The sequence below is a fragment of the Mustela nivalis genome, assembly GCF_964662115.1.
Source record: "Mustela nivalis genome assembly, chromosome: 16".
Lineage (NCBI taxonomy): Eukaryota > Metazoa > Chordata > Mammalia > Carnivora > Mustelidae > Mustela > Mustela nivalis.
In genome coordinates this window covers 2645746-2669716 of record NC_139035.1, presented here as the reverse complement: position 1 = coordinate 2669716, position 23971 = coordinate 2645746, and the positions used below count along the sequence as shown (strand labels likewise).

Below are 23971 nucleotides of genomic sequence, written 5' to 3'. Positions count from 1 at the left end.
AGACCTGGACCACGCATCCCTCCTCCCCCGCCGCAGCCCCAGGACCCCACGACAACCACAAACAAGCAGACATTATCACGCCGTCGTATCAGCACGTCCCGGAGGCCACTGCACACAGGCGGAAATGAAGGCAGACCCGAAATCTAGATTTTTCCGGTTCCAAATTCTTTATTCTTCATCTTCTGAAACAAATATCTTGTAAGCTTCCGAGTCTGACTGAAAGTACTATAATCCCCCAATTCGATTCCCTCCAAACGTGTCCTGCAGGTCGCCCAGGGAAGCCGCTGGCGGGGGGTCGGGCTTCGGAGGGCTGCCGAGTTGTCCCCCGCTCGGCCGCTTGTCCAGACCTGAGTCGCCCTTTGACGGCACATCGCAGGCTGCAGCGACTCGGACCCAGCTTCCCGGGCGCAGGCCTTCCCCGCCTCGACGGCCCTGCGGGGGCCCCGGTATCAGGGGGTGCAAAGGCCGGTGGTTTCGGCCACAGCCGGCGGACGCTGGACCGCGTGAGTCCGTCTCCTCCGCCTTTTGTTTTGTTTTGTTTTTCTTTTTTGGCACATTATGAAGACATCAGCGGAAGTCGGAAGAGATAAGCCTAAGAAAACCCCAAGTAAACCCTGCGGTAAAGCCAGTGTCTCAGCCTCGGGAAAATACGGATTCGGCTCCCTTGTGTGAAGAAGTTAAGAAACCGACAGCCTCGGAGCTCGGGTGTGGAGTCGGCGCGCGTCGTCGAGTCCCGGGTTCGCGGCCGGTGCGGACCCGCTTCTCCGTCGCTCCGCGGCCGGCGTCTCCGACTGCACAATGACGCGTCTCCGCCGACGGTAACTTGCCGTCGCACGAGAAGCGCCGCCCGCAGAGCGCTCCGGAAGGTGAGCCAGAGGCAGCGCTCGCTCTCCGGGGGCGACGAGCTGGAAAACGCTTCGACGATTTGCGGTTCGAAGCCTTCTTTGAACAGCCCGACGGATCTGCTCAACCTTCCTCCTGACGGTTTTCCGACGGGCGGGCTCTTGCGGGTGCAGCTCCTCCCGCGGGTCAGAGCGCTCCCGGCGCGCGCGAGGGGAGAGCGCACCGACCCTCGTGACGCCGGAAGTCCGCCCGCCAGAGGCGCGTGCAGCGAGAGGCCGGAAGGGGCGGAGCTGCGGTGGAGACCGGAAGCCGCTTCTGCCGGTCCGGCCGCGGCCTGAGGCAGGGTCGGGTCAGAGGGAAAAGAGGAGTGTTCGGCCTTGGGGACCGCGGCACGGGGCCAGTTAAAACGACGCGAGGTGAGCCGTGCGAGCGAGCGCCGGACTCCCCTCAGCGGCCGGACGACGGGCCCTTCCGGCAAGAGCCCAGGCCCGAGGCCCCCCCAGCGTCCTCCGTCCGGAGCGCGGCACAGGGGACACGGACCGTCTGTCAGCGCAGTGGCGGGTGGGGGTCAGCGCGCTCCGACCGCAGCCTGGAGGAGGGGTCGCCCGGCTGCCGCGGGGAGAAGACACCGGAGGCATCTCTGACCGGCGGCAGCATAGACGCGGACGCGCTGCAGGGGAGCAGCTTCGACCCAGGAAACACGAACCCCTTCTGGAGGCATTTCGGCTGCAGGAGCCTCAGGTCCCTGGACTGTAGCCGTCAGCGGCGCTGCCTTCCGATGTTTTGCTAAATTACAAAGGCCGCTTCTGCAGAATTGAACAGAACCCTTCCTTTCGGGGAAAATTATAGGCCGTACCTGAATTACAGGCTCTGGCTTTTCAAATAACAAACTCGGGAAAAAATCGCTCCCATTTCACACCCCGCTGCACCCAGCCACTCCCTCTCCTCTCTCGGCTGCTTCCAGGGAGCCCGCCAGGGGAAGGCCGGCGAGTCCGAGAGAAAACCTGGGTTCAGAAATGCAGAAGAGAAGAGACTAAGAAAAGTAAGTGCCCTGGGTGAGTCCCCGGGGCAAGGCCTGTTGCATGGACAAAGCGAGGCGACTCAGCCCAGATGCTGCCCACCACCGCCGCTCGGCCTTCGATTCACCATAATCCCTCACTGGCCCACGGCAAGAACCTCCGAACTGCATCCCCTTTCTCTTCTGAGAAAATCTGAGAACATTCTCGATAGAGCAGGTCGTTCTCTTCACTGTTTCAGTCAGATCACAAGACCCCCCCACTTTCAGTCACTCCCGTGGCTGCCCACTGCCGTCATTCTTGGGCTGTAAGCCTAGCTCTCCCTCTGTGATCCCCTGACCGCTGCGTGGCTCTCTGACGTCACTTGCTGTCCTCCAGCCCCAGTGTCCTTCATTGGTTCCTCAGACTTTCCAGGTTTGTTCATGCCTACTGGCCTCCACACGTGTTCACTTCGCTGCCTGATTTTACCTGGGAGGTAAAATGCTCTGGTGGTCTCTACTCGGATCTCCACATAGTTAGCACCTTCCTTTCCTCCCTATCCCTGCTCAAATAAGCCTGGTTCATTTCCTTTATAGGACTTATCATTCTTTATAATTCCATTATTTACCTAGTTGTTTGTTTACTTGTTATTGCCTTTCTTTCTCAGGAGAAAATAAGGTTGTGAGCAGAGGCAAGTGGAGTTTTTCACTGCCAAATCCCCGGCACCTAGAACAGTGATGGGTGCACAGCAAGTACTCAACACAAATTTGCTGAGAGTACGAGAAAGTGAGCAAGAGAAAGAAAGAGTAGAGTGGGAGTTTGTTCTGCAATCATTACAGACTTAAACCTAGGCCTCCAACTTTGTTTCATCAGCAGATCCCAGAAGATGGGGCCTTGGAGGGCCCAGGGCTCATAGCCTGTTTGCCCACATGATGACAAATCAGTGCCTTCTTTCCCACTCAGCTATCGCTCTCTGTGTTTGTCCTCCTTCCTGGGAACTCTAGAGAAGAGGGATGAGTAGAATGATAGGCACCTGGACCGTAGTGGCCAGGGGTGGGTGTTGCAGAAGACCCCGCAGAGACTAAATTCATCTTGTTCTCAATTTTGCCCAGCACTGTTCCTACACCATAAAGAGGCCCAGGCACCCTCTTCCTCTTTACTGTTGAGCCACTAAGCCAGTTCCTTCCAGAAGCAACACTCTGGCTGCCTCCATGGTCAATATAGTCCGTCTGTCTCATACATGTACCAACCTTTTGGAGGCTTCCAGGGAACCTAATTATCCCTTGTAACATTGCATCTGGAAAATGAATTTCCAGCCCCAAACAACCAAATCAGACTATCCGAATCTTTCAAATAAAATCCTATTCTTAACTTAAAAAACAAACAAACACACACAACTCACTCCCATAGAAGGAGGGAATTTAAGCAGAAATTTGGGGTCTTTTTATCCCCCAATATTCTCATCGGTATTAGAACTGATGCAATTGAGAAGCTTTGTACTTTGAGGTAAATAAAGTAAGGAAGGTCCACATATACCTGATTTAATCTTCAAGAGACTCGTCAAAAATACATTGCTGTTCTTCCTGTCTCCTAAGACTAGAGCTTAGAGGGCCTTGTGGCATGTTCAAGGTCAGAACCATGATCAAAATCAATTCTTCACCTTCAGAAAAGCTCTCTGGCTCACCTAGCTTCTCTAACATTATCTTCCAACTCACTTTTTCATTCGAGTTCACTGAGCCCCGTAATTACCCTCCATTTTGCCACTCACTGAAATATCCAGTGCCATCGAGGCATTTTCTTTGCAAAGGTATCATTTCCAGATGGGGTATTTGCATTTTTTCATTTGCAATCCCAATACACAGTCCAGGACTACATTTCCTGGAGTTCTGTGTCTCACTGAATAAATGCTGCAGAAAAGCCATTCAGCTCAACTTCTCCTTCCAGCCGCCTATCCACTGGAAGGTAAATGAGAGAATTATGGAGGCATTGAGATAAGTGCTGGTTTCAACAAGACCGACTTTGAGGCTTCAGGCAAGTTGTTAAGCTCCTCGGAGTCTCAAAGCCCTATCTGTGAATTCGAGGGTGACAATACCTACCACTCAACATTACTGTGAGAATTTGACATAACATAAGTAGTATAAATCACCCAACACATGACCTGGTCATGTTGGGTGTCAATAAATCTTCATTTCTTTCCTTTAGGAAAGATGGAGGAAGTTTTAATTTCCTTCCCTTTCTCCCTTCTCCCTGTGAAAGTCCCAAAGGCACCAGATGAGTGGGGTCATTTCTGAGCAGCCAAGGGCCAAACACAAAGAAATACTGGGACTACTCTCCATTCCCTAGGCTAACCCAGAAACTGTCTTTGTTATTTGATTGATTCATCTTATATCCTTATGGGATAATAGAAATAAAGCCGCATTTTACAGTTACATTATCAAAGTCAATAGCACATTTGGGTTTGTGTTTCTATGGAAGCATTGTACTTACTACTCAGAAAACTGCATTTAAGCCCAGAAGCCCAGCTGTCTTTGGTAACTGTTCCTCCAAAAGGAAAACTCATCGAGAAGGTGAGTCAGATGGGATAACTTTCAGGACAATCACGAGCAAGGCCAGCATCTGCGAGTCTGAAATATGGGATGTTATGACACTTGGTGAATTACTTCTGACGTACTTAATTATGCAACAACAAGATTTGCAGGAGCATAACCACACAGTTCCCCTGGGTATGCTGCCAGTGCACTCCACAAATGATTAAATATAAAATAAACAACAGCTAACTGTGAATTATGAAGTTGTAATTCCACCAAGGGGGTTCCAGTGATGTCATAAACCACGAGAGCGAAGTTCATGTCACCAAAGGATCCCAGACGGGCTCCGAGCCTGTTACTCAGTAGTGGTCTCTGCTGCAGACACAGCTCCCGAGAAGACCTTCCCCTTGCTTTTGGCCCTTCTCATCTCTGCCATCTCCATTCTTGTTCTCTTCCTCTGAGCTTCCTAAAGTCTGCTGACCGTGCTTTTCCAAATGATGTTTGATGAGTTAAATGGTCTGTCATTTAAGAGGCTATTTCTATCCTTCCCCCTCCCCCTGCACACACACACACTTTGGACAACAATCTATGAATTGCATATACTTCATTAGGAAAAAAAGCTTAATATTTAATAGAAAATCCATTTAGGACAAAAACCTTGGAGCATACCTTAAAAGAAGATATTTCAGATGTAACTTGAGTATGTGCCAATCTAGTACCCCACTAATGGGATAAATTTGTCTTTAAACATGGCAGGGGGGGCACCTGGGTGGCTCAGTGGGTTAGGGCCTCTGCCTTCAGCTCAGGTCATGATCCCGGGATCCTGGGATCGAGCCCCACATTGAGCTTTCTGCTCAGCGGGGAGCTTGCTTCCCTCTCTCTCTCTGCCTGCCTCTCTGCCTACTTGTGATCTCTGTCTGTCAAATAAATAAATAAAATCTTAAAAAAAAAAACAAAAATGGCAAGGGGGAAAAGTTATGCTGAAATTTCAAATAAAACCTTCTCACAGCCAGTATCTGAAAAAGACAGTAAATGCAAACTTAGTGACCCCACCCAAAAGCTACTGAATCAAAATTCTTGGGGTCCAGGAATCCATGTTTTTACAGCCCCCCCCCAGGTGATTCTGATGTGTGCTTATGTTTGGGAGCCACTGGTCTACTAATGGGACCCAAGGTGGAGTCTGGACTTGGCTTTTACTTGGCAATTCAGGACCTTATCCACCCAAGAGTTTCTGCAAGTCCTCGGGGGTGTCCCCACATGACGATGAATAGTTCGTTCAGTCCTTCAGTCACCACGTGATATCCAGCCACCTTTTCCCTCCGTAGTATGAGTTGATGAAGTTATGCTGAACTTATAAACTCATGCTTTAGAGTTTTGTTTAGAAAACGCTGAGATCCATCCTACTCATTGAATGGTTTTTGATAAAATTCCATGTGCTGGCAAAACAACAACAACAACAACAAAAACAACTGGGCTTTTCCAACTGTGCATAAAATAAGTAAGCAGGGGCCCCTGGGTGGCTCAGTCATTAAGTGTCTGCCTTTGGCTCAGGTCATGATCCCAGAGTCCTGGGATCGAGCCCCGCATCAGGCTTATTACTTGGGGCAGGAAACCTGTTCTCTCTCTCCCACTCCCCTTGCTTGTGTTCCCTCTCTCACTGTGTCTCTCTCTGTCAAATAAATAAATAAAATCTTAAAAAAAAAAAGGTAAGCAAAATTGCACAAATAGTAAAACCGTGCTTTATCAACCATCAGACAGGAAGGGAAGACTTTGTTAAAAAACAGAGAGAGAGAGATACACAAAATACTGAATCGTAACTTCTAAACGTGGCATACTTTTCATCTGAAAACATACTTAAAACTGAAGTTAAATTGCAAACAATAGTATCTGTGTGACAGACTGCCCTCTCTTTGGTACATGTTTTCTCTTCCAGAATAAGAGCTAAGATAACAATCACCTAAAATTAGTCAGAGTTAGGATTTTTACAACTTTCAGTAATTGCCTTAAATGCCTTTTCCTTTTTTCCCCCCTCAGACTGAAGGACTGAAGCACTTAGAACAGTGCCGGCAGCGAGTGAATGCGCCATGCATTGAGCAGTCAGCAACTGCTTAAGTCATTTACAATAGGAAAGCACCGCCATGCTCTGAAGTATAAAGCCTCCTTCGGTCTGCCCTTCTCTTCAAAACTTTATACACCTGCTGAAGAGAGAAAACCAACGCTTGTAAGGGGAGAGTTGAATGACAACGGGCCACACAGGCCAGTGGACAGCAGGCAAAAATACATCATTTGATGCCAATCGCTATGAAAGAATGTGGTCTACGTCTACATCTACAGACTTGACAGCATATGAAAATCATCTGGGGTAAAAACGCACGTTTTGGGGAGATTCTGATTTGCTGGGTATGGATGGGGTCCCAGAATCTGCATTTCAAGACATTTCAGTTCATTCTGATGAAGACAAACCGGGCATCACACTTGAAGATCTACAGGATTCAGCCATAAGTTTGGTAGAGAAAGAATCCCATGACCTGTTACTTCTCTTTGTCTGTTGCCTCTAGATCGTTCGACATGAACCGCACAGGAGACACAGAGAAGGAGGAAACAAAGTCAAAAGGACCAAAGGAAGGTTTTCCTGCAGGGGGACAGGTTCCTGCTCTCTAAAGGAGAATGGCGATCCAGCTCCTCACACCCCAGTCAGAGACTGTAACCCCGTAAAGCAGAGCCAGTGTTTTAGCGAACACACTGGTCCTCCTCCGTGTGTCAGAGCTGGTGCTACGACAGGCCGGTTCCTCGTCTCCAGCTCACCACCAAGCAAGCTCAGAGCTCTGCCTCTCTTTGCAGAAAGCTCTCGGCAACTGCCTCTCCGGCCCCACACAGAGCCACGTGACGGGCTCGTCCAGTCGCCTCACCCACAGTGACCCTTTCTCTCCGCATGTACCACAGCTGAGGCGCACCTGTTACCAAAGGATGCCAAGGAGATTCAATCATCAATTGCCTGGCAGCAAAACAGAGAGTCTTGGATACTTTATGATACAGAAATGTGGTGTGTATATCTTCTAGGTTGACCAGATTTCAAAGCAACACACGGGAGAGCAGGTCACGTATCCGACTGGGGAACAGAATGTCTTCCTCTGCTGGTTAGGAAAGCCAGGTTGGCACAAGAATGACAACTGTATGCACAATCACAAAGAACATGGCGAGTATTATTCGTGTCTAACTAGACCCCACAGAAGTCTGAGGGGAGTGGTGAACGGTGCTGTCAGACACGACACCACAGAGAAAACCCGGCACGGCTGGTCTCTGGGAGACACAGCGGCTGCGGGAGGGCTGGGGTAAGAGGTCTCGACCCCTGAGGTTCGAAGTCAGTGTCCTATACTCTCCATTAAATTCAGGGTCGGGTTTGGAGGATGGCATCTGTCTTCTTCGGTCCTGCACAGTCCGCACTGATGGATGAAGCCAGTGGAAGCATGAAAGGCTGGTGCCATCTCAGAGTTCAAGAAGATTCGGATGACCGGTTCACGCTAATGAGGAGAAGGGTGGTCTGAAGGAGGGGACCATGGGAGAGATCCTCTGAGCCAGACTCCCAGCTCTGCCAGGCACTCATGGTGTGACTTAGATGTGCGTCACTAGAGATCATAAGGCATCAGTTCCTGACTGTAGATAAAAAACATCTGTCTACTTAGTCACTTGGTAAGTGACAGGCTTAAAAGCATGGCTTTTGGAGTATGGGAATATTCCTAGTTTTAATGACATTAACATGGCCTCCAACACTGACTGGGAAACCACACTGAATATACATCCGAGCCTGGAGTAAGCGACATTTGTCAGAGACATATCTCAGAGATTCTGGAGGTGGGAGCAGGACAAGAACAGACATGTCCTTGCACGCCTTCAGTGGGACAGATGTAGGGTGTTCCACTCCTTGTCCACATTATAACGCATCCACAAGAATTTGGTTGACAGCAATGATGATGGGATAAAATGAAAAAAATAAATAAAACAGGATCAGGAAGGAAATACGTGAGTCACCTAACAGTAGGTCCCTAAAACTCTCCAAGCCAGTTTTCTTCTCTGTAAAATGAAAATAATTGCACTACCCCCACCTGTTTCTTCGAACTGGTTTTATAAAACACAATAGTGTTGGTAAATGCTCTTAGAGTTTGTGAAGCAGTTTCTTATTTTATGTCACTTCATTACTTATATTATTAATGTTATTAATTCTTTAAGACAAAGTAGGGCATTATTTATACAAGTAATCCGGGAAAAGAATTAAATCCTCTAGCAGTCTGAGTACATATAGTAAGTCAGTTAAAATGATTGACTTTAAGGCCTACCCAGATACAGCTGGAATTTCCTGGCTATTCAAGGTAGCTCTGATTCTCCAAACCAAAAAAATCCAAAACAGAGCAGAAAAAAGATATTCTTACCACCCTGAGGAAGGAGAATGTCGGGGTGAAAGGGGATAAGAAAGGCATAAATTTAAATAGTGCTCCACATATTCTGAGTAAAAATGATCACACCCAGAAAAATCTCTTCTTCCCTGAGGAAAACGAAGAACAGACTTAACAGTCAAGTGTGCGGTGATATTATGTTCCGTTTCTCTTGTCAGGAGGGATTCAGCCTTTGAAATATGTGTAGCAAAACTGCAGATTTCAGTTTCATGATTAATGAGCTAAATTACATTTTATTTCTTAAATGTGTTGAGGATTCATCCTGTGGTCTTTCCTCAAACTTGAGCAGAGCTGCTGAAGAGCACATCTGGTTACTGGCAAAGAGCTCTCTGGGTGGTTCCCGTTCTTTCTTCCCTCAGAAATAGGCAGTGCAGGGAACTGCAGAAACTTTTATTGGACAAGTGTGGTTTTTTAATCCTTGAAAATTATGATTCTCTGCTCACCCTTCCCATGAGAGAAAGATTAATTTCTAAGATATATCTAATTCATAATTTAAAGATTTTGTTCTATACAATTTTATATCACTAAATAATACTTTCCCTAAAGAAAATATTTGCATTCATCAGGCAAATATTTTAACATCAACTTGCCTGGGAATGATTTTTGAATATACTTCATAATAACAATTTATATTTTCTCTGCAATTATCACTTTAAATAAGGGTAGTGGCAATGTAGACTTTCATATACTAATAAATGCATTGTATTTTTAGAAGTGCTTCTCCTACCAAAATACTCTACTCTTTAGTGTCACTAGTCTACCTGATCATCACTCTACCAGTTATAAATAAATGTCATTTTCCTTCTCCTTTTTCACAAAAGCATTGTGTAAGTTTTATGACATTAAAAAAGAAAAAAAAACTTATAAAATGAAAAGTCAAGATTCAGAGATCTACGAAAACAGAAAATGTACACTCCCTTAAGACATCTTTCTCCTCAACGGTTTTATGGAGCAGTTCCTTACTAAACCATGTAAAAACTAATTTTTTGAGCAGTAGCTCTCCAACTGTGGTCCTGGAATGTCCTTTAAGTATTATGCAGGCTTTTCCAATTTCAAAAGGAGACATGTGCTCATGTCTAGGGAAGGTTCCCAGCTAGAACAAGCAGAAAAGAAAAAGAAGCTGTTTACTCTGAAGGTCTTTACTGCTGGGAGCCGGCCCACCGGAAGCCGGAACTCTGGGAAATGGGAGTGACGTCACAGCTCCCACAATCCTTGCGGAGCTGTTGTTTGTTGTTTGTATGTGTGTGTAATTTTCTGATGAGAGCAAGTGGGTTATATGTTTGTGTATTTTCTTAATTTGTGGTGAAACTCAATCTTTGAAAATGGGATGAAAATTCCTCTGTTAATTTAAGAAAAATCAGTAATGGAGAATGTTAATATAAAAACTGTATAAAAATATAAAGGAAATATTTTAATACCAAACTACAAACTGCGTCTATTTCGGGGTGGTGAAATATGGGTGATTTTACTTTCCAATTTAAACTTTTTTAATGTAAAATAATACATTTTCTAAAATGAGCATGTATTGCACTTCAGCATTATGCTTATATTAAGAAAAACTACTCATGGCTAGAAATTGCAAAAACAGCAGAACCACACTCTTTAAAAAAGAAGAAGACCTACTTAATTTGCTTACTGCAGCTTTCCTATATATAGTGGGACTATGCCTCTCCCCTACCCCTCCCCTCAAAATCTCTCATCTTAAGAAAATCCTCTAGGTATATTAACAACCATATCATACTTAGAAAATAATTAAGCAATACTTGTAAAAAGCACTGATTATTTCTACAGTAAAGCATCGAGGGAAGGGATTTGCTTGGTTGGTCTAAAAGAAAGCAGTCAAGAAACATGTCACAAGGAGCAGAACCTTGAAAGGTGGCATGGCTGGGTTTGCAAAGAAGACGTATGGATCAAGGACATCTCCTAAGAGAAGTCAGAGCAGCAGAAAGGGGACTAGAGGACATGGGCAAATGTTTCAGCCTAACTTGCATACTAGGGAAAAGTAAGGGAACAGTTCTGGTCTCTGTGTGAATGGGCAGGTTGCTGGGACATGATGCAAATATAGACTATGAAAGGTAATTAAGAAAAAAAAAAACACCAAACAGGACAAATTTGGTCCTGAGGTATAATAAAATAAAATGAAAACAGAGAGGGAGGTAAACCATGAGAGACTTTTAACTATAGGGAACAACTGAGGGTTCCCTATAGAAGGTGAGTGGGGAGGAGGAGGGTGTAACTGGCTGAAGGGCATTAAGGAGGCACTTGATGAAATGAGCTCTGGGGTGTTGTATGCAACTGATGATTCATTAAATTCTACCTCTGAAACTAATAATATAGTATATGATAATTAAATTTAAATTTAAAAAATATAAAGCAATTGTGAGTTCTAAAGGAGACGGCCATGATTTTTTAAAAATATGTTTGTAAAAGAATGTACTCACATGCCCTTTTTCCTTCAGCAAATTCTCCTTGAGGATCTATTATATCCACCCTGTGCGCCACCTATAGATGGGAGGACAAGCAAGGACTCAGGGAGACCCCATTAGTTTGGAGGCTGGTAGAGCCATGCAGGAAAGATATTATAGATTTTTAAGAGGAGATGGATTCAGGTGATTTTAGAAGGTAAACTTGTTGAGATTTGGACATGGACTGGACAGAGGCGGAAAGGAAGGAGTCAGGATGAGTCTGAAATTTCTGAGTTTTGTATCCCCATGTTGTGTTAGAGAAAAACAGGCAAAGCTGTAAGAGGATCCGATTGGGCAAAGGGAGCTCTTGGGTGTCACACTTTGTTGTTTTGGAGTCTGAAGCACTTCTGCCAAGTTCACATGGAAATGTTGAATCGGTGGCGGCACATGGACCTGCAGTCCCAAGGCGGGGCGTGTGGCCGTAACCTGGGGGGTCTTCAGTATGCAGGTGGTGAATATTGTTGAAAAGGTGAGCCTATGGGGCGCCTGGGTGGCTCAGTGGGTTAAAGCCTCTGCCTTCAGCTTAGGTCATGATCCCAGGGTCCTGGGATTGAGCCCCACATCGGGCTCTCTGCTCAGTGGGGAGCCTGCTTCCCCCTCTCTCTCTCTGCCTGCTTGGAAAGAAAAGAAAAGAAAAGAAAAGGAAAGGAAAGAAAAAAGAAAAGAAAAGAAAAAGGGAAAGAAAGAAAAGGTGAGCCTGCAGGAGAGCTCCTAGGCAAATGGTATAAAGTCAGAAGGGGAGCAGAGGGGGCCCAGTGCTTAGGCTGGATTTGAAAGGGGATCCCCTAGACACGGGGAGGTGATTCTCCCACTGACGCATTCACTGAGCCGAGGCAACAGTTTAGCAGCTATGCCAGTGGTAGAGGACTGCTGTGATCCAGACCAGGATTTAGGGAAGTAGGCCTGGTAGAAAATAGAGAGAGAGTCACCCCCCACTCTGGATGAATGGCTACTTGTCAGTACTCAGGTGTAAAGGGTTAGACTCAATACCTATTTCCATTGAAACTTTCAACTTACATGTATTCCTGAGTTACCTTAAAAAGAAGCAGTAACCAGCTCCCCAAACCTCTGCTTCCGAGAAGTCTCTAAGTGGGCTATTATAAAATGAATTATCAGAGAGGAAAAATACTTGAAAATACTTGGTTTCATTGAGCTCAACAGCTCTCTCCTTTTCTGAGGATTTTACAAAATGCCATTTAGGAGGCTTCCATGGTCTCTAGGCACGAGTTTTCCTGGCAGCAGACACCTCTGGGACAACCAGTCAGGCCACAAGGAGTGCAAAGAAGGGTGGTTGACAAAGGCAGGAAGCTGGACCCTGATTCCCCCACCACCCACCAGGCCTGGGCCATATCTTCCAAGTCTGTTGCACACCAGCACGAATCTGTGTGCATAAATACAGTGGAAACTTGAGCAAATGGGGTTGTAGATACAACCGAAGTGCTGGCTAGGACTTTCACTTTGCCCCATAGTCAAGCTGATTCAACTTAGCATATCCTGACTCAAATTTTGATTGAGTTGGGCTCCTTGGCCCTTAAGTTGTGTATCTGACTCTTCTTTGAGAAGCTCTGGCCTCCCCATATACATTTAGAGTACTGGGAGAGCGCGCATCTGTTTTTATGCTTATTTATAACTACACCACCTTCCAGCACTGTGAGGTCCTCTAAAATATAATGACATGACTGATGATGAGAAATTAAGTGAATGGGGTGAATGTTACTCCTCTCAGACGAACGTCTGTGGGAATGCAATTTCCCTGGCAGCCCTGGCCTGGCCCTTCTGTTGCTCACGAACACCCCAGCTCAGATTATCTGGAAGGTCCGCATGACCCACCATCTCTGCTAAGAAGACAGTGTTCCTTCTGCCCCTTGGTTGCTCCCACGGTTGCCTTGACTTGGTGACCTCCAGATTCAGGGTGTGGTAGGAGAGAAGTAGAAAATCCCAAGATTTACGGAAGGGGGTTAAGAATTTTCCTCCTACGTCCTGTGAGTCACCTGAAACTCTTGCCCCCAAAGGGAAGATGGGCAGAAGCCAGGAGTTCAATCTGGGGACACACACACACACAAGACCTGGGGTAAGTACTGCCCTTCCTTCGAGGGAAAGAGGGTTCCTCCAACCGCAGGGCCCAATTCTAGGACGGCCAGTGTCTGCCCCCCGGGAAGAGGCGGTGTCCCCGCAGGGCCCCTCACAGGCCGGCGCCGGCTCTGCAGTCCGCTGCCCCTTCTTCAACCCCGGGTCCCCTGCACACGAGGCCCGCCCGCCTGCGCGGAGACGGACCCTGCCCTTCCCACGCGCCGTCGCTGGCACCGCGGAGCCCTGGCAGCGCCCCTCGCGGTGGGGCTCACCCGCAGTCGCGGCCCCGCAGGCCGGGGCCCACCAGCGGCCGCCGGGCTCCTGCCGAGACGCGCGCGGCGCATGCGCGTCCGCGGCCCCGCAGGGTCCTCGCGGCTCCGGCGCGCCCCGTCGTTGGCTGCTCGCGTGCGGCCCTGCAGGGCGCCGGGCCCGGGCTCTCTGCGGGCGCGGTCGGGGGAGGGGGCGCCCCCTCTCGGCAGGAGGAGGCAGAGCCGGGGCGCTGGGGCCTGGCTCCCCGCGCGCTCACCCTGCTGGCTCCGCGCTACCCGCGCTCCTCGGACGCGGGAAGACGCGGGGAGACGCGGGCCGCAGCGGGGAGCCGGCACCTGTGTCCCAGCCGGATGCGGGGTGCGGGGTGCGGGCCGCGGGGCACCGGCGTCTGCGCGGCCGTCCAGTCCAACGTCTGCTCCTCACTGCAGTTGCGGAGGAACTCTCCGTCCCCCCTCCAGTCTCCACCCCGCCAGGGCGAGGGTCCGCCAGAGCCTCCCCTCGGGCCGAGCGCGGTCCGCCCCGCCCGGACGTCCCGGCACAGTCGCTCCTCGCGCGCCCGCGAGGGACACGTCCAGCCGCGCGCAGACAGCTCCACGCACCAAGATAGGAACCAGCGGGCCGGCCCCTGCTCTTTCTAGTAACTCGAGTCTTGGGGAGCCACATTAGTACGCATTTTTCAGATCCATTCCTCATTTGAAGCCCAGTCTGGGGACATCGACAGCGGCCAAAATCAGCCTCGGGAAGATCCGTGCTCGCGGATCGGAGCGCTCTGGTTCCGCGGCGCGGCAGAAGGGCTGGGCCATCCCTCGCGCGAGGACGAATCCTGGGCCTGACTTCGTCCCTGTATCTGGGAGCTTTACAGGAGCTGCAGAATCCGTAAGATTCTGATTGTCCTTGGACTCTCCTGAGAAGTCACTCTTGTGTGCGATGGATTTGTTCCGACAAGTTTTCTTTATTTTCTTTTACAAAATTTCCTCCACCAACCACTGTTTGTGCCTGTTCCCCCACCTTGCCCTGAAGTGACTATCACCCCTGTACTCGTCTTCCCAATATTTTTTCAAGAAAAGTGGTTCCAGGACAAGTGCGATGTAGTGATTTTAAGTGGAAACCTAAAACCAATAGTTCACAGTTTTCTGTACAGCTACTTCTGTAAGCCTGCCTCACTAAGTTAGACAAATGACCACACCAAGAATCTTCTCATATTCGGACCACAGTAGAGACATCTTACTCAGAAACTTCTATAGGTGGAAAACAAACCCGCTAACCCCCAAACAACACTGACTGTCTCTCCTCAGATGTCTGGGCAATGTATCTCCGTATTTATTGATTTAATAAGAAAGGGCATTCAGAGAAAAGGAGATTGTGGCAGTTTGTCGAAATTGTTTTTCTATTCCAGTTAATTTTTAATTGAGTATTGTTAGTCTGCTCATCAAGCGATTTAAATACAAGAATCCAAATTCTCGTGGATAAATATTAATGCTGTTGACATAGACATCCTCTTTGTATCTTTGAAAAGGGAGTTAAAAGACATCAAGCCTGAGGCTGGTGGTACCGGGCCCTGCATCACATTAAAACAGAATTGGAAGCCGAGACTAATCAGATTACAATGGCATGGACGCACAGGTAGTCCTGTAAATGTTTGCACACCCAGTGGACATAGGAAGTTAGCCCCTTACCCGAGTATTTCCTGTAAATATCTAATCTCTTGCTCAGAGGAATACTGCAAGAATCCTCTTGAATGACCTTTCGAATTGGTTTGAATAGAGGATGCTGAACACCCAAGTTTTACTCTTTCTTCGGGGTAGAGTTCTTCCCCAAGAAACTTTCACCCTCTGCAAAGAAGAAGAAGAAGAAGAAGAAGAAGAAGAAGAAGAAGAAGAAGAAGAAGAAGAAGAAGAAGAAGGAGAGGAGGAGGAGAAAAGCAAGCCTCATCTCCTCAATAAAGAATGCTCCCTGATTTAAAAAAAAAAAAAAAAAAGTACTTCCTATGGCTTCTTCTAACTCCATCTCTCAAAGAATAAAAAAATAAACAGATTTTCTCAGAACCATTGAAAGCTGGCACCACCAGGAGCAGGAGCCATGCAGGGATAGCCGTGCACAGGTAGGCACGCACAGATTTGCAACACCCCAGTCCCCAAGTCCCCTGGGCCCCCCTCCTGCGAAGGAGCTGAGTTCTCCTGGAGCTAGTGGCCTGCTTTGGGGGCGGCGGGCCCTGCTGAAGGAGGGCGCAGGTAAGTAGGGTGTCACAGGAGCGGGATTGTAAAAGAAACACATCTTTTAAAATAAAAATCAAATGGACCTCCAGCTGAAAATCTACAGATACCGTTTAAAAGTGGGAAAGGATCTCTGGTGGGGGGGCGCCTTTTAAGATTCGGATCAGAGTGGATCGGAGCCAGTAGGATAGGAAGGTATCTTTGGTTCTGAAGATGCTGTAATTTTTTCCACAGGGGAGGGGTGTGCGTGACATCTTGTTGGGTTGGAGAGGATTTATTCACTCCTGCGGTAAAATCTAAAATGATGCCCCTGGGAGGAGGAAGGCTCTGCTGGGCTCCCTGTGATCCACGCCTGCCCGCCTGACGCCCCTATGTTCTGACCTAAGCATGTGGGGGATCATTAAAGCCGCTTTGCCAAAATGCAGGGCTGCGTGACACCTGAGGAGCGGCAGAGGCGCTCCGGAGTCTTGGAAAGGGCTCCCTGGGATCAATGAACAGGGGAGGCAGGGGCTCACTGTTCTAGAGTTGGGCGATCTGCAGCCCTAGTGAGTACTGGCTGCTTGGGGCCTCTGACTATGCAGGCTCAGATCCCACTCCAAGCAGCCCTTCTACCCAATGCGGGGGGGAGTTGCCAGGTGGTCCATTTTTTCCAAAATATTAAGAGGAGGCCGTCCGGCGCCCTGCCCCTGCCTGTGATAGAAACAAGCTTCACCTCTTTTTCTCTGAACTGGACATGCGACCGTGGGGAACTCAGTGACCTACCTCCATCCTGGATTTCATTGCCTCCTGTAAAGAGAAAAAGCTTCTAGGCTACCCTTAAAATGATATAGATCGTGGGCTCCCCTTTGAATCAAGATAACTGAGGCCCAAATTCAGAGTGCCAGCACTGATTCCAGGACCCCGGGTGTTGCCGCAGAGATTAAGGGTGCCCTGGGTGTTAGAAATGCTGAAAATCCAGGGAAACTGATACTCGGTTGTGTATTCCCACTTAGGGAGCCCCCTAGAGATGTTCCAGCTCCCTGGGCTTACCTCTGGGGGGCGGGGTGGGGGAGAGCTGGTGGAGCTGGGCCCGGGAGTGTGGTGGGAGGACTGTGGGCCGTGGATTCCTTAGCGCCGCGTTTACACCTCTCCCTTTGTGACAAATCGATTTCCCGTGCCACCGTTCTGCATTCGCATCCCGCCAAAGGCCCGGGGCCCAGCTGTGCCCCGGTACACACTTAGCACTGGTTTGGGAGTGTGTGCGTGTGTGCACGCGTGTCTAATTGACTTTCCGTCTACCTTTTTATGACTACATGTGTTTCCAACAAAAGGTCTTATTAGGACAATCTGGTTTCACTAATTTAGAGGTTGGGAACGTGGAAAGCAGGAGCTTTTTTTTTTTTTTAAGAGTTTGCAGAAGTTCAGATTAAGAAATGACAGCAGATGCACCGTCCTCTTAGGAGTAGGTCTGCCTATTTTTATGACCTGTTCCTCTTTTCTCTCCCAGGCTTCCCCTGTTCTACCGCCCTTCACACCCCATACTCCCCCATTAGCCACAGGATTCCTAACAGTTAAAGAACCATTTCTTTTAAACACTTAAGGCATCTGAACCCAGAAGTCTGAGACATTTACTGGGCTGGGAAAACCAGTAAAAGGGAAGAGGGATCGTTCTACAGAGAGGAAAGTGGAATGAGCATGAACCAAGGGGAAAGAGAATTGTGGTAAGCAGAGAGGGAGAGCAGACAGAAGCTCCCATCCGGATCATGCGAAGATCACGCCAGGTGGTAACTGGAAACTCTGCAGCATGAGTGTAGATGGAATATGTCTCATTGATTTCGGCTGAAAAGAAAATCTAAGAAGAACGTTTCCATAGAGTTGGAAGAGTAAACCATGTCTTTTATGTGTTTCCCATGTTTTCCAAAGGAGATTATGGTTTCCCCCTGGGGGTAGACTCCAGCAGGCCGCAAGGGGCACCTGACTCTCCGTGTGGCTCTCTGTCCCCTTCCGGTCCAGAGCCCCACGTTAGTCCCGAAGACTGAAAACTCCTCTCCTCTCTGACTCACAGACTGAGCCTCACTGTCCACTGCAGATTGGAAGCCTAGCAGGGCCCGCCCGTCCTCACTCAAGTAGTTCACAACAGACCCCTCGGCAACACCTGACTGGGGCGGGGGGCAAGGGCTAAGGACAAGGCTCCTCCTGGACACCCTGTGCCCCACTGGACACCCTGTGCCCCACTTACCAGACCTTCCTGTCCTCATCTCAGAGATGAGTGAGGAGCTGGAGAAAACATCGCTTCTTTAAAGCAACAACCCTTTGTTAGAAGAGGCCCCCCGCCATCGCATGAAAGCAAGGCCTATCGGGTTTCCCAAGTGTCGGTCAGTCACTTTGTCCCCACCACCTGGGTCTGCATTTCTGCTACCTCCTTCTGAAGGGTCTGTCGACCATCCTTCTGCCTTAACTATCCTTTTCCTGGCTAGTATCCTAACCTCAATTTCCTTCCCCTGCCCACTCCCCACTAGGCAGGCCTCCTTACTCCTTGAAACTCGGAGATGCAAGCACTTAAGACTGCATCAGGCAGGTACCCGGAGATTTCATCCCCTTCCCTTGCAACACATGGTCCCCAACTTCGCCTAGGCCCTTTTCCTGTCCTCGGGCATACCCGCGGACGCCACGTGCGCGGCGCGACCTTAGCCACGCCAGGCCTGGGTTTCACGGGAGTCAACCTTGGGCTGCCTCCCCGCCACCGCCTCAGCTTCCAGGGTGCCCGCCAGCCGGCCTCCAAGCCCAGAGTCCTCCGGTCCGTACTAGAAGGCCACCGTGAACCCGGGCTCCCTTCTCCGAGGCGTCTCCTCGGAGCCAAAGGGCAGGCACGGTCGGCATCCCGCGCGCATCAGGGCCGGCGCCCACTGGGCTTGCTGTGGCCCCCGTGAGCCTGCTTTTCGCACCCCCCGCTTGTTTTAGGGGTAAAGCAACAATGGCTGGTCCCTCCCGCCCCACCCTGATCTTTTACGCAGTCGTTTCTTCACGACCCTGTTTTCTGTTGTAGGTCCGGCCTCCAGTTCTCCCAACAGTGGTAAGTGTCCTGATTGATAAATAACCGTGGCGAAACCAGACCGGCAGAAAGTGCAGAAATCAGTGAAGCTGGGCGATAGGCACTTGGAGATTCGGAACACTATTCTCCCCCTCTTTGCACATTTAAATTTTCCCTAGTAAAAGCGTTTAAGAACAATCCCATTATTTCGCGGTGCATTTCCCCGGAGTTCAAAGTGTCTAGGCAAACAATTAACTCCCGCTGCGGACAGCGCGTGCTGCACGAACCACCCTCCTCTCCCCCACCCCCTCGCAGCACCTACATCTCCAACAAGGAAGCTTCGGCGTCTGTGCTCAGCCATTACGCGGGACTTGGGAACACCAGGTCTTCATTCCTCAGAGCAGCCGCCTTTCTCTAGTGACAGGCCAGGCCAGGCCAGATGACCCTGTCCAAATTCCCCATCGCCCTCTGCCTCTGGGAATACCTACGGGGGATTGACTCCAGTTCAATTTTGGCTTTAAAAACAAAAGGAAACAAAACAAAACCTGAGGGGATTGTAGGCCTGGACCTGGGGAAGCGGGCAAGGGGCGGGCGGCCTGGGGAGAGACGGATCTCCTGGCCTCTCCTTTCACTGAGGCTCGCTGCTGGGCTCCCACAGCTTTGCTAGGGCCTTGCTTCCAGCTGTCTCTGGGCCCGGTTTCCTTCCCGTACTATTTCCTGAGAGTCTGATATTGGCAATTTTTTTTTTTTTTGAATGAAAGCATGCCTAGGGGATCTCCTGTTTTCACAGGTTCCAAATTTGAAGACAAAATAACAGTCTACAAATAATGAAATGGAAAAGAATTTGCCTCATTTAAAAAACTTCCAGCCAAGTGCAGACTCCTGCAGTCTCAAGGAGGAAATATCAAGACCCATGTCACCTGGGCTGATTCAGGGGACAGGTCTGTAACAGACTCCAGAACGCATGGATCCACTTGCCGCCACCTTTTAAGGCGCGGTTAACGCAGTCGAGATTTCCGCGGGGGCTCGGTATCAGTCCGGAGGGATGGGAAAGGGAGACTGCGTGGACTTTTCTGGGAGGACTTAGGGCCAATAGGGAGAGCTCGTGGAATGCGACACCAGACCAGGCACTGGAGTCCTCGCTTTCCCTGCGCATCTCTCCTGTGCGGGACGGAGCGGGGCAGGAGCCCGGGTTTCACCCCAAAGGACGCCCCTTTTGCTTTGCCCGAGTTTTCCCGGGGCACGGACCTTTGATTCTGCCGGGGATCTCCAACCCATGTGCAGGTGGAGCGCGGCGACGGCCGAGGACGGAGAGCGGCTCCCGGGTTGGGGCTGGGCGCTCCCGCGCAGCCCCTCCCGCACGCCCCGCCATCGGGGCCCCGAGCGCGCTGAGCCGCAGGAGCCGCGCGGGTCCCGGCGCTGCGCGCGGTGCCCTCCGCCTCTCGGCCCCGCCTGCCCCCGAACCCACACGCGCGAGACCTGGGAGAAGCCCTCCCGACCCAACTCGCATCGTTAATCCGCTGCCTTCACGAACAGGGCAGGCTCCCCGACTTCCCACCCCTCCTTTCCTGCCAGGACGGCTGCCCCGCAGGCAGGAGGACCTGGCCGCGGGGCTCGCCCGGGGCTGGGGGGCAGCCCAGTCGGCTTCGGCGAGCGTCCTCCGCGGACAGAGTCCCTAAGCTCGACCTCAGGGCCTCGGGACCTCCCTGCAGCGCCCGCCCCGGCTGCACCCTCGGCAGATCCCTTTTCATCATCCTTTCCTCCCCGGGTGTGCCTGGCCCTTCCTCTGGCCACGGACACCACCTCTCCTCGCCCCCGACTTTCTCTCCCCGGTCCGGGAGGGTTCCAGGCGCCCAGCCGGGACCCCGGACCCCGGTCGCGGACACACACTCCCGCGGGCATGCGTCCCTCACTCACTGTCCTGCTGTGGGGTGTCGCTGCCGCTGGTGAGTCCCGGCGACTCCAGTAGGCTTCGGCCGGCCTCGCCCACGCTCTCGTCCGCCTGCGCCGCCACCATGTCCCCGGCTTCCTCCAGGTCTAGCAGGTGACTGACGGAGAAGTTCTTTTTCGCCTGCAGGGTGTCGAGGTTGCCCGGGCTGTCCAAGCGGCCGCCCAGCGCCGGTTGCCGCTCCAGAACGTGCCCGTAGCTGGAGGTCATGGTCTCCCTCCGATCCCACCCACCCCCCTCTTCCCGCTCGAATCAACACCAAACGCTGTGGGCTCGAGGGGGGAGAGGAGCCGAGTGGGGAAGAGAGAGGGGGGAGTGGAGAGAGAGCGAGAGCGAGAGCAGGGGAGAGAGAGAGAGAGAGAGAGAGAGAGAGAGAGAAGGAGGCTAAGGACACACACACACACACACAAAAAAAAAAAAAAAAAAATGGAAAGAGGGCGGGGGACCCCCTTCTGCAGAGCGAGCGTTCTGCACCAACAGCCTTCGACAGCCTCGGTTGCTTTCCTGAGGCCAAGTCCGGCGCGGTCCAAGGAGATAATCCACACCAAAAAATAAAATTAAAAAGTCACCCTATGTTCAAGTCAGGAGAAAAAAAAAATTCCTTCTAGCTCTCCAAACGCGTCCACACGCACACACTAAAAATAATAATAAGGGGGAGAAAGGAAAGGGGAGGCCAGCAGGGCGGGGGAGTTAGGCAAACAGACGAAGAGAGACGAAGGGGTGGGAGAGAAGAATCAAAGTGGTTTTTTTTTTTCAAGGTTAAAAAAGTTATTCCCAGGCAAGAGTTCAAGCACCAACAGAAGAAGGCTTGTTCCAGCTTTAAAACATCTTCAAGAAAACGTGTTCCCCCTCTCTGCACTCCTGTGGATTCTCAGGAGTGACTAAAGTTTCAGGAGGAGAGGGTGATGTCTTGCAGATGTATTGGAGAGCAGGATTCTCACTTTACTTTTCGTAAGAAGAAAAAAAAAAGGGCTTCAAGAGTCCGAAGGAGGGTGGTGGTGGGTTTCCCCCTTTCCCTTCCCGCTCGCTCTCCCCCTCTTCTCGCTGAGCTCCTTTTTCCTTCTCAGTTGGATCAAGAAGCTCTCTGGCACTTCAAAAGGCACAAACTGGCATGCAGAGGAGGCTTTGTAGGGAATACAAGAAAATTGGAGACCCCTGGGAGGGCAGATCTCGACTTAATAGGAGCCTGTAATTACGTGGCAAAGCCTTTGTGCGGTGCCTGACGTTTTACAGACCCCCTTTCTCCATCACAATCTCCTTCTTCCTCCTTTCCTTCGGACCAAAAAACAGTCTGATTAAGAAAACCCCCTTTGCCAACATCTGAGCCAGAGAGAAAGAGAGAGGGAGGGAGCCAGAGGGGAGGAGGGAGCGAAAGGGAGGGAAGAGAGAGCGAGAGAGCCCCTTGGACTTTTAAAGTAAAGGTCTAATTATCATTCCCTGCAATAGTGTCGCGGGGAGACAAGACAAACTGAAACCCACAGTCACTTCAAACGGGCTGATTATTGTGCTTGGGCATTAACTCCTCCAGATTTGTTTAAGATCCTGTTGGAAAAACTCATTTGCATGTTTTGATAACAGCTGCGGGGAAACTTGTTGGAAAAAATCCACAACTATCTCAATCAAATTTTCTCCTCTCTGCCCTTTTTTTCTTTAGCGTTTCCTGTCGTTCTGACAGTTTGGGGGGCTGGGGGAGTGTCTGAGAGAGAACGAAGGCGAGAGCAAGCAAATTAAGGCTCCGTTGGGCTCCGCAGAGACAGCCTATTAAGTCATGTCATAAAAGAACGGGAGGCTCTCCCACGCTTCTTCCGCGAACCGAAGGCAGGTTCGGGGAGATCGGGACGGTGCCGAGGCGATTCGAGTCTCTCGCGCCGCTCGGAATCCCGGGGCCAGGGCAGTCGGAAATTTACATATTTATTTAGCTGGAGGAAAGAACTCGAGGAGCGGAGCTTAATTGCGCCCTCCTCCTCCCACCCTGGCCAATTTCGTAACCTCTTCCGTGCGGCCAAGGTCGCTTCCCCAGGCGACAACGCGGAGTCGGGAGGGTCGCGCTGCCCAGATGCGCAGGAGTCAGGGGCATTCCTGGAGCGAGTGGCCAGGCGAGGGTGCAGAGCACAGGGTCGGACCCGGGTGCCTGGGCGGGCGGGGGAGCGGCCGTAGCAGGAGGGACAGGGCGGGAGAGAGGAGCTCCCACGACTAGGGATAATGCCCGGCCGCCCGTCTGCCGAGCCCTAACTTGACAAGGAACAGAGAGGTGCTGAGGGATTTTTTCATGACCTGTTGGAATTTGGTAACAGCTTTAATAGTCTCATTAGAAATGAGTTACTATATGACGAGTAAGTAAAATATTAAGTGCTTATTTGTGGCATTTTATGTTCTGCAAACACACACACACACACACACACACACACACACACACACACACACTTTCCCGCTGGCTTGATTACTAGACTTTTTTCTCCCCCCTTCTTCTCCCTCCTATAGCCCAGAGGCTCGACTGGAGAGAAAGAAGGGTCCGAGTGTGTGTAAATGGTTTCTGGGCTCCAAACGGCCATAGTTAGCCCAGAACTCCCAGCCCCGATCTGGGAAAAGAACATTTGATGCCATCAAAGGGCTGCAGATTGAAACCAGATGTGCTCGCGCGGTTCTTTCCATGCATTTAATTAAGGAGCCGGGATGGAGGAGACTTTTTCATCATTAGTCCACCCACTCCCCGCTCCTATTTCCACCCCCTCGCCCTCCACCCGCCCCCCGCCCCCGCTCGCTCGCACCCCCGACCGGGAGCCCCAAGCCCCGCCAGCGCCGCGCGGTGCGCCGCGCCCGCCGCTCCGTCTCCCCAGCGGTCGGGGCTGGAGGCAGTAAACGTCTGTCCGCGTCTGGGCCGGTGCGAGCCGAGCGGCAGGGCTAGCGGGTGCTGCTGGGCGGCGGACGCCTTCCGCGGGGATCGCCCGCACCGCCGCGCGCGCGAGCCTCCGCTGGGCCGCACACGTGGCGGTGCCACCCGCTCGCTCGAAGGGACGCGACTCAATCGCACAGAGAGGTCCTCCCCAGGGGTCCCGCCGGCCGGGCTGGGCTGAAAGGCCGAGGGGCCCTCCCTTCCGTGCAGGCCGAGCGAGGCAGCGCCGGTTTCCGCCGCCGGGTCAGCCTCCTGCAGGCTCGCGGGCCCCGCTCAGACCCGCAC

The 23971-nt window shown here is 50.8% G+C and overlaps 1 protein-coding gene across 2 annotated transcripts in view; it reads right to left on the bottom strand.

The window, feature by feature from the left end:
- Positions 1 to 22186, bottom strand: part of PRRX1 (paired related homeobox 1) — a 72143-nt gene extending 49957 nt beyond the window's left edge. For both annotated transcript variants that reach the window (XM_082702811.1, XM_082702810.1), the window contains exon 1: positions 20763 to 22186. In XM_082702811.1, the coding sequence (XP_082558937.1) occupies positions 20763 to 21003 (241 nt within the window). In that variant the 5' untranslated portion in view covers positions 21004 to 22186. The remainder of the gene's footprint in view (positions 1 to 20762) is intronic.
- Positions 22187 to 23971: the final 1785 nt, after the last annotated feature.